At 40.9% G+C, this 10,201-nt stretch overlaps 1 protein-coding gene across 1 annotated transcript; it reads left to right on the forward strand.

Moving 5' to 3' along the window:
• Positions 1–3,972: 3,972 nt before the first annotated feature.
• On the forward strand, positions 3,973–4,843 carry LOC108911532 (probable NADH dehydrogenase [ubiquinone] iron-sulfur protein 6, mitochondrial). The gene is made up of 3 exons (XM_018716499.2): positions 3,973–4,188; positions 4,476–4,652; positions 4,709–4,843. The coding sequence occupies exons 1-3, from the start codon at positions 4,066–4,068 to the stop codon at positions 4,772–4,774; spliced, it is 366 nt and encodes a 121-aa protein (XP_018572015.1). The 5' UTR covers positions 3,973–4,065; the 3' UTR covers positions 4,775–4,843.
• The last annotated feature ends 5,358 nt before the right edge of the window (positions 4,844–10,201 follow it).

Here is a 10,201-nt window from a genome sequence, read left to right on the forward strand (position 1 = left end):
AAACAATCTAATACTCAAAAATCGGTAAGTGATAATATATTCGGTTTTAGTTGCGGTTGATGCTAGAAAAATGTTTAACAATGCAGAGTAGTTAATAACCGACATATATACCTGTTCCAAACGGCTCTGAAACATAAAAAAACAATACCTATGGGCTACTCTAACTCTACAAATAAATTTAGTCGGCAGTTTTTAACAAACAATGGAAATTAAGCGGAGTTGAAACCAGCGAAAGAGAAAGCGTAGCAGCACAGTACACAAATAGCATAAATAAGCAAACGGCAACCAGGAAAAGGAATATTTTGGGTTAAAGGGAAGCAAAGTCTATTCGAGACGTACGTACTGTAGTGCGATCGGTCGCAGATTTCTTCTGGAAGCCGTGTTACTCACAGCCAACTTTCTGAGTCTATCCGTCGGCACGACCAGCACTTAACATCTTCCACTGGCGGTGTTACTCACCGCCAACTAGCGGTTTCAGTTAATGTGTCCAAACAACGTTCGTCAAAACGAGGGCCATGTTATTCACAGTCAACCCGCCCGTCTGACAACCCCGTCGCCGCACTTAGAGTTCAAACTCGGCAGGACTTATAGCAATACAGGATAAGTAGAAATAGGAAAATACAACTTGCTTACTTATTCCGGATCGCTGTGCCCGACTGCTAACTCCTTCCTGGTCTCCGATGGCGGTTTCAGGTCCCCGAGGTACTCCTCAGGGTGGTGCTGGAGCTCTTTGAGTTCTGGTTGTAAACTGAGGATTTTCGTCCAGGAAACGTAGTTTTGTCGCTTCAATCCTCGCCTGACTAGCAGGAGTCGTGGTGGGATTGTGCGCGCGGTACTCGCCAGAGTAGGGCGGTTTTAATAATTACTGTTAATCAACATCCCGGGTTAAACTAATTAAAGAAAATAAATGACAAAACCCTGCATAAAAATGAAACCTAAAAGTGGTTCATTACAACGTTTAAAAATAAATAACTTTCTTTTACCTTGCTCTAGTAAGCACTATATAGATATATATGCATAATTTCAAAATAATACATACGTATATAAACACATAAAAAATCAATCATTAAACAAACGCACACAGGGTACTGTCAGATTCCGATCCTGGTGAACCGTTAGACTAAAGTAATCAAGTTACCAGAACCTGGCATCGCGCCTCGACCGAGAAAAAATTACAAATTCGTTATTCATTACCTCGAATATTGTGGAGTAGTTTACAAATAATAAACCTAGTAAGATTTGTTTTTCAGTTCGTATCTAACAGCGACGGTGAGATAGTTTTCACGTTTTCCCATTATACCTTGAATTGTGAGAAAGCAGCTTTCATCATGGAAGAATTCATGTAGACCAGGCGGGATCTGTTTCAAAACACCCATGTATGGATGTTTTATATAGTATCGCTATCTTTTGCTTTAATGTCTCTAAAATGATATAACAAAACATAATTTCACTATGCGCACGCTTCAAAACGTGTGCTACACTTATTATTAAACAAATAGTGAAAAAATGGGAAAAAAATCCATTTTTTTTTCTCTTTTTTTCGGCACAGTTCAAAAATAACATAATTATTGCAAATATAGCAAAAACAACAAAAAAAAAGTGGAAAAGTTACAATATTTTTGCGATATTTTTAAAAGTACTTATATTATAGGTAGAATCTTCATAGTAGGCCAAAAAAATCTTTGATATAATAAAACATCACTCCAATTTTCGTTAAAATCGGTCCTATAGTTTTCGAGTAATAATTTTGCAATCCAGATTTTTGAAAAAAAAACGAATTTTTGCAAATTTAACAGAGCCTAAATTAAGACTTCTAGACACTTGAAAATTTTATCACATAAAAAAAGGCACTCAAACCAGGAAAATTTAAATCCGTTAATTAGGAGAGCCGTGATAATTGTTTAAAGATATGCGTAATTTTTGCGCTTATAAACAAATAGAATAATTTTAGAAATTCATTATAATTATTGCTTTTAAAGTACTCGGTAAGACGCTTCTTTACTTTAAAAAAAAAACGTGGTGATTCGTTAATTGGTTCCAGAGTTATAGTCGATCAAAGTTGACCGGCATCTGCATACGAGGTCTGGAAGGCTGTTTTTTTTTTTAAACAAATACCTTTGTCATTCCGAGTACTTTCCGGGAGTAAATTTCTTCTAGTGGTCCGATTTTGATGTTTTTTTTTAAATCGATGTCTCGCGAGCTGAAAAGTCCGAATAGTGCATTTTCAAATGCGAATTATTGTTAATTATCGACCTATTAACATATTGATAATTACTACTTTTTAATTTGCTTTACTTATCTCGTATTTTTCTTTATTCTATTAATGAATATTACTCAAATTTATATAGTTTTTATCCGTACATTGTATTCAATTTGTTTAAACATTCAAAATTTGTTCAAACAATAATTATATAAATTTTTAAAATCAAATTATCCTATCAAAAAAAAATATTATACTACATTTTTATTGAATATAAATTATTCAGAATATTTTACACACGGATGCTGCATTAGGAAAATGTAAGTATTTTTAAAAAATATATAATAAGAACTGTATATTCTCCCGCGTTTGTGAGTACTCAGCTAATTTATATATAATTTCTTAAGAACGGAAATTGAAGTCCCGTTTCATATAACAAAGTACTACAATATTCATATAGATGTCGCTACGGGAAATACGTTTATAGAAAAATAGTACAATTATTTCATTCATTCTAATTCCGGCAAAATACACCTAAATAAAATGAGAAAATGACGGGACGTCATGTGCACGTGCACGATGATGAGTTGTCTGACCTATACGTCCATCCCACTCTCTTACCATCGCATAATTGCACGCGAAAAAAGAAGGGTAATAAAATAATAAAAACTCTAATTTGCAGTCGCCGGTTTTTTGTTCTGAAAATATTTCTATTTTCTATCCTCTACATATTATTATGTATATATTTACATAAAAGGAGGATGGCAAGTGGTTGTACAAATTTATAACATTTGCAACCAACTAAAAGTTTTACATATTTCATATTATATTCTACATTTTAGTACTTATATGGATTCGGACTAGAGCAGGTGCGATTGTAGTTATTTCTTGTGTGGATCTTTGAGATGTTATCTTTTATTATTGCGTTGTTGCTGCGAAATATTTTATTTGATTTTTTAAATGAAAGAAAAAAAACATTAACAGAGTAAGTATTACAATTTGCTAGGCATAGTTGTATTTAGTCAGTTCCTAGCGGGCAGCCGACCAGAGAACACGTGTTCTGTGAAAGTGTAGTGCAAGGAGCAAATTCTACCTGCCTTTATTAAGGCTACCTGGAAAGAATCCCTTTCTTTCCTTTTAATCACCGACCTAATCCCCGGCTTAAGCATAGACGCCGTCGGCATCTTTGTTACAGCACCTGTGNCGTGGTGCGGCAGCGGCGTTGTCTGGCGGCGGGTTGACCGTGCATAACATCGCCCTCGTTTTGACGAACGTTGCGGGGTACCTTGACTGAAACTGCTGGTTGACTGTGCATAACATCGCCGACTAAATTTGAGCATGTATGGTCGGCAAATAAAAGAAATACTTTTCATTTATTTAATGTAGTTAACAGTATCTGAATTTAACATACAAAAAAACCACCTGTGGCCTATCTTTTTCTAGAGAAATCGGAGCAGTACCTCCTGTAGCACGCCACTGGTTAATGCCGCGAGGTTAATATTACTTTAACTATACTTATTTTTTGTCAACTAATCTATTCCTACAGTTTCTGTATTTAAAGTGACATGTATGTATGTATGTATGTATGTATGTATGTATGTATGTATGTATGTATGTATGTATGTATGTATGTATGTATGTATGTATGTATAAACCGATGAAACGAGTTTTTCAGTTAGATTGATTTTAAATTTATATAATAGATGTCGCAACTCGCAACCTTTAGAAATTTTATTCTGGGCAGGATATTATCTATGGTTATTTATTTTTTATTTTATTTTATTTTATTACGAAATCGAAATACCTACCTGTACCTACCAACAGGGGATCTGAAGGCTGAAGGTATTATTTCATTAAAATTAAACATGTCTAGGAGTATATTGTTCTTAAGAGTCTATAAAGACCTTAATAAGAAAGTAAAATCAATTAATATTTTAAGATGTGCATCAGACTGGGTACCAAAGGAAAAAGAAACTCACACTGGTCAGGTTAGTATGTATATAAAAAAGGGAATTGTAATTGTGGACCCCTAGACAATGCTAAGTATAATCACCAATTCTGATCATATTGTGCACTTTCAACATAAAAGAAATATATCTATCTGTATTATTTATACCTAGAAAGAATTGACAACTGAATAAAACAGCATATGTAACAGGTTATTAACTTGTAATATAAAGTATAGTAAATTTTGTTCTTTGACTATTGTTAAATGCAGTTATTATACTTTGTCTGGTCCAATGAATTAACAAATTTTTGTAACAATATCTTCTAGAAATGGGATGAAGATGATTATCGACTAGCACGATTTGTTGATCGACCAAAACATGTTAATCCTAATTTTGCCATAAGTCTTATAGATGAAATTCCTCCAAAACCTTGTAAAGAGCGTGTCGTATGGTGTGATGGAGGAAGTGGCCCAACAGGCCATCCAAAAGTATATATTAATCTTGTAAGTCAATAGACAACAACTATTAAATAAGTTACTCTTTCTAATCTATATTTTAGGATAAACCCGGAAATCACGCTTGTGGTTACTGCGGACTGAGGTTTTATAAAGAAGATCATCATTAACTACTACAAAAATGTAGAAAATCTAGCTTATATCTATATTTAAATATTGAATAAAATTGTATAGTTCTAGTATTGTTAATTTAAAGCCACAGATGTAAACTTAGATGTATGTGTATGCATTTTGTTAGGTTACATTCATAATTGAACTCTATTATCTAATGGTACGATGTAGTTTACAAAATGATTCAAAATGCAATACCTACAAATATTTTAAGAGGTGACGGAACTTCGAAAATTAAAAATAGAGGATGAAACTTATTTAGTTATAACTTCTGAAACCCTTTGGAGTCATAAATGAGGACATGTTAAGGGTGTGCTACCATTAAATTTAGTTCATTAGTTTTACATTAGATATTCTTATTCGAAACCGGTAAAGTAAACCCTTTAACAGTAACTGATTTTAAAGGCTAGGTTTGCATAGCTGCGGAATAATGTATTGACGAGGCAGCTGATAGGATTTAAACAATACTAAGATATTTGTGTTTAAAGTCATTAAGGATCTGAAAATATCGTTGCTTTTGGAAATTTGGGACAATACACTGCAGAAATACACAGATATGTTGTTAATATTGGGTTAATGCTGGGCCAATGCCAATGTTGTTGTTAGCAGATATAGTTTAGTTTCCTTGTCAAAATTTGCCCAATTATTACAATTTTATTTTTATTATTTACGAAGAAATTTTCATGGCTACCTCGACAATGAGATATTACTGATATGCAGTTATGCAAACCCAGCTTTTAAACAACTAAAATTAGTCGTAAATGGTTCGATTTACCAATTTTGAGCAAGATTACCTATATTATATGAACTGAAAATTTTATGTAGATGATTCTTGCAGAGTTGAAAATAAAAAATTGGGGGAAGAAAGAATGAAATCTGCCTAGCATAACAAACCCCAATGGGGAACCTCTTCAATTTACAACTAAATATGATGGTAGAATTCTCTTACAAGGTCCTGAAAATTTCAACTTCATACTCCAAAGCGTTTGAAAGTTATAACCGCGCCATTATTCCATGGCTAGAAATTGGCCTCAATGATTTGGCATCGAGGGGGATTTTCCCTTTTTATCCTGCCTCATCTCGTGTAGGTCTGGACAGCCTTCGTAGGTGGACTCCATCCGTCGTCTACCCCGACCGCAAATGCGACCGGTGTAGACGCTTTGTGGGACCTCCTTTTGTCCTGGCTGGGCCCCGCCGGTTAGGGCCCTTTCTTTTGGCGCTTTTCTTGCCTCGCCGGCTCGTCTGTGTAAACCCCGGGGGTGGTGTCATGATTATGTGTACTATGGTTGGGTAGGGTAGTGCGGCTATGCAGCCTGAAATGCGCTTTGCTAAGGTGGCCCTTAGGCTAGCGCGGGAGGGGAGGGGTAAGGAGGGTATGGGGAGGTGTGTATGTGTGTGTGTGTGTGTGTGTGTGTCGTCTTCGTGTCTTGATCCTGGCGGTATCTGAAACAGAAAAGGTTAGCGGCAGGGGGGGATGTCGTTGGGGTGGTCAGCCAGGGTTAAAAAGTTGTTCCGAGCGAGCATCCGAGCTGAGCAGACGTGTTCGTGAAGAGAAATGCAGTGCAAGGAGCAAGATCTACCTGCCTTTATTAAGGTTACCTGGAAAGAATCTCTTTCTTTTCTCTTAATCACCGACCTAATCCCCGGCTTAAGCATAGAGGCCGTCGGAATCTTTGTTACAGGTACCTGTGCCGGGATTATGCTCAGATAAGTCCCACTTTAACTTATTGATCAGTTATTTGCATTACTTTAGAATACATTTCTTTAAAATTGCGATCCCCGACAAACAATATACCATACAGACAAATACACTAAAATACACGTACGCCTCCGTAAGGAGGCATCCCCACACGACTAACACGTAAACACACACACACAAAATGTCGAATTCCGAACACGAGGAGAACATATGCATATACATGGACGAGACAGCGAAAGACCCACTTCAAGGGTTTCTGCTTCACCAAAAAACATGACCACTAAAACAGTTTTATACGAACAGCTATCACAAAAACAAGAAAACGAAACGCTAAAACAACAAATACACGAACTCACAGAGCAAAACACCCGACAATACCAACAAATACTAACCATGACACAGCAAATCGTCGATTTGCAAAAAACAATTAAACTTTCGAACCAAAACACCACTAAATAACACCAAAAACTCGACAAACTCATCAACAAACAAATGACAAATAATATACCACAGACAGGCACACACATACGCACAGGGAAACGCAAAAAAACACGGCGGAATCCTCTAGCGAGGACAAAGCCCCCAGTCATAAAAAATCAGGCAAAACAAACAAAACACGACCACAAACACCAAACACGCGCCCCTCAACACCTAAACCCACAAGCGCCCTACAAAACACCCCACAAAACACACAAAAACAGACAGACAAAACCAAACAAGTCCCACCGGTAATCTTGCGAAAGCAAGAACGGTGGACGCAATTACAAAAAATACTCACGACACTTAACATTAATTACACAAAAGTCAAACTGACTAAAGCCGGTATAGCCATATACCCAAACACACCTAAATATCACAGACTATTGACAAAAACACTGACAGGAAAAGGCGAGGAATACCACACCTTCATCCTCAGCGAAGAAAAAACGCTGAGGGTGGTGATACGCGGAATACCTGCGGGTGTTTCGCCAAGTGAGGTCCAACTCGACCTCGCAAGACAAGGGTTCCCCGGTGCAATAGTACACCGCATGACGAGCAGGCAAAATAAACAGGAAATGCCCCTGGTTCTAGTTCAAACCCCACAGGGCCAGGAGGACATCCTGAAGGTAAACCGCTGCTGCTCGCTCGTGGTTCGAGTAGAGCTGCAGCGAAAGCAGGGGGTTGTCACACAGTGCCACCGGTGCCAGCGGTTCGGCCACGGCCAGACCCGGTGCACAGCTGAGCCAAAGTGCGTAAAATGTGGCGAAAACCACAGCACGCACGTATGCAAAAAGGCCAAAGACACGCCCGCCAGGTGTGTAAATTGGGCCGGGCCACACCCCGCCAGCTATAGAGGGTGACCTCTGTACCCCAAAGCTAAAAACACAAACACACAAAACACACACACACACACGACACAAAACACACACACACGACACTAAACACTACACAAACACACAGACAACAACTTCTACCCACCCCAAACACAACCCCGGGACTCACATACGCTGACATGACCAGAAAAACACAAAACACACAAAAACAAAAACACAACACCTCACCACACGCACACACAGACACGACACCCTCCCAACCGGGCGCGGCGGCCCTGATTGACGCAACAAAGCGTCTTCAGGACTTCTGCGTCCAGCTGACGACCATGGTGTCGAATATGCAAAAATTATTCGACTTCTAATGGCTCGTCGGCCCTCCCAACCCTCCTCGCTGAGAATTTCGTCCTGGAACCTTGACGGGTTCCGGGCCAAAAAAACGGAACTCGTGGACATCTTGAACCGTCTAAACATAGACGTTATGGCTGTCCAGGAGACCTACCTCAGCGAGGCATCCCGTACCTCCATCCCTGACTATGACATATACAGACATGACAGAAACCGTAACGGGGGTGGTGTTGCACTCATAGTAAAGAAGTGCATCGACCACTATCCGCTGCAGCGGCTCCAAACTCAAAACACAGAGGCCGTGGCGATAGCGGTGAGATCGCTACGGCATGGAGACGTTGCGGTGGTGTCCTGTTACCACCCACCCAGACTACCACTACTTGACAATGACTTAGACAAAATCCTTTCCTGGCCCCAGACAATTGCCATCGGGGACTTCAACGCGAAGTCCCCCATATGGCACAGCGGGACGACGACCACAAGAGGTCGCGTCCTGCTGAATTACCAAGACAGACACGACGACTTGACTATACTCGGACCGACAGAACCGACACATTACGGACCCGTAGGACGCCCCGACGTTATCGACATTGCCCTCTTAAAATCTATACCGTTAAATGCCCAAATATCCACCCAATACGAAGGGTCTTCCGCCCACAATCCAATATTTCTGGATCTGGGGCGAAGACAGAGATATGAAGGCACCTTCACGAGGAGGTTCACTGACTGGGAGCGTTTCCGAACAGTAATGCAAGGAAACATGGCGCTCCCAGTCATCAGGACCACCCATGATCTGGAGGCGGCAATCCTCTCCCATGAGATTGACATTAAAAACGCCCTGACTCAGACTACGACGGAGACTATTGTTCCCCGACTGACAAACCCCCGGGGCACCCTCCCCGATGACATAAAAAACTTAATACGTGACAGACGACGTGTGAAACGGTTTGCCACCCGCACCCGCCTCCCCCGACACAGACATGACTTAAACGTACTTTACAGACGTGTGAAGGCGGCTCTGTGTGAACTGGCCTAGGACAACTGAGCTGGGCACCTGGAGTCGCTGGATCCACAAGACAACAGCCTCGATCCGCTCGCCGTAAACTTCCTCCAATCTAAGGTAGTGTGGGGGTGGTTTACACGAACCAGGAAAAAGCCGAGGCTTTCGCCGACAGCCTGGAACTGCAGTGTAGACTGCCTCAGCTGCCCAACGAAGACGAGGAATTCGAAATAGTGACTGAGTGCGCGGCCCGACGCGTCGACAGAGAGCCAGACAATGACATAATTCACCCCGCAATTCCTGACGAACTAAGGCTGACAATACGTAGACTTAAAAACAGAAAAGCCCCCGGACCCAACAATATACATAACACGACTCTTAAACGACTACCACACAAGGGCCTCAAGGCCCTTCTAAACATAACAAACGAGACACTCAGACTAAGACACTTCCCTTCCCGCTGGAAAACAGCAAACTTAATCCTTAGCCCAAAACCCAACAAAGATCACACCATCCCATCCAACTACCGGCCCACTAGCCTGCTTTCGGCTATGAGCAAAGTGGTAGAAAAAATTATCCTAACCCGTCTAAGAACCCTCTCCCAAGAACTGCGAGTCATTTCCGACGAGCACTTCGCCTTCCGAACCAATCACTCCACTGAACTCCAAATCCTTCGCCTTACCGAGCACATCACGGCGGCCTTCAACAGGGGACAGTACCAGAGATATCCCCCTGCCCGCTAACCTTTTCTGTTTCAGAGACCGCCAGGATCAAGAAACGAAGACAACGACACACACACACACACACTCCCCATACCCTCCTTTCCCCTCCCCGCCCCTCCCGCGTTAGCCAGCGAAGCAAGAAGAGCGCCAGAAGAAAGGGCCTTGCCGGCGGGGCCCAGCCAGGACAAAAGGAGGTCCCACAAAGCGCCTACACCGGCCGCATTTGCGGTCGGGGTAGACGACAGATGGGGCCCACCTACGAAGGCTGTCCAGGCCTACACGAGATGAGGCAGGATAAAGAGGGATAATCCCCCTCGATCCCAAATCATTGAGGCCAATTTCTAGCC

Source organism: Anoplophora glabripennis, unplaced genomic scaffold, assembly GCF_000390285.2.
Source record: "Anoplophora glabripennis isolate ALB-LARVAE unplaced genomic scaffold, Agla_2.0 scaffold606, whole genome shotgun sequence".
Lineage (NCBI taxonomy): Eukaryota > Metazoa > Arthropoda > Insecta > Coleoptera > Cerambycidae > Anoplophora > Anoplophora glabripennis.

Excerpts from the sequence above, each read along its gene's own strand:
- LOC108911532 (XM_018716499.2), top strand. The coding sequence starts at position 4,066 with ATGTCTAGGAGTATATTGTTCTTAAGAGTCTATAAAGACCTTAATAAG. Across the intron at positions 4,189-4,475 it reads AAGAAACTCACACTGGTCAG|AAATGGGATGAAGATGATTA; the intron begins GTTAGTATGTAT and ends AATATCTTCTAG. Across the intron at positions 4,653-4,708 it reads CAAAAGTATATATTAATCTT|GATAAACCCGGAAATCACGC; the intron begins GTAAGTCAATAG and ends TCTATATTTTAG.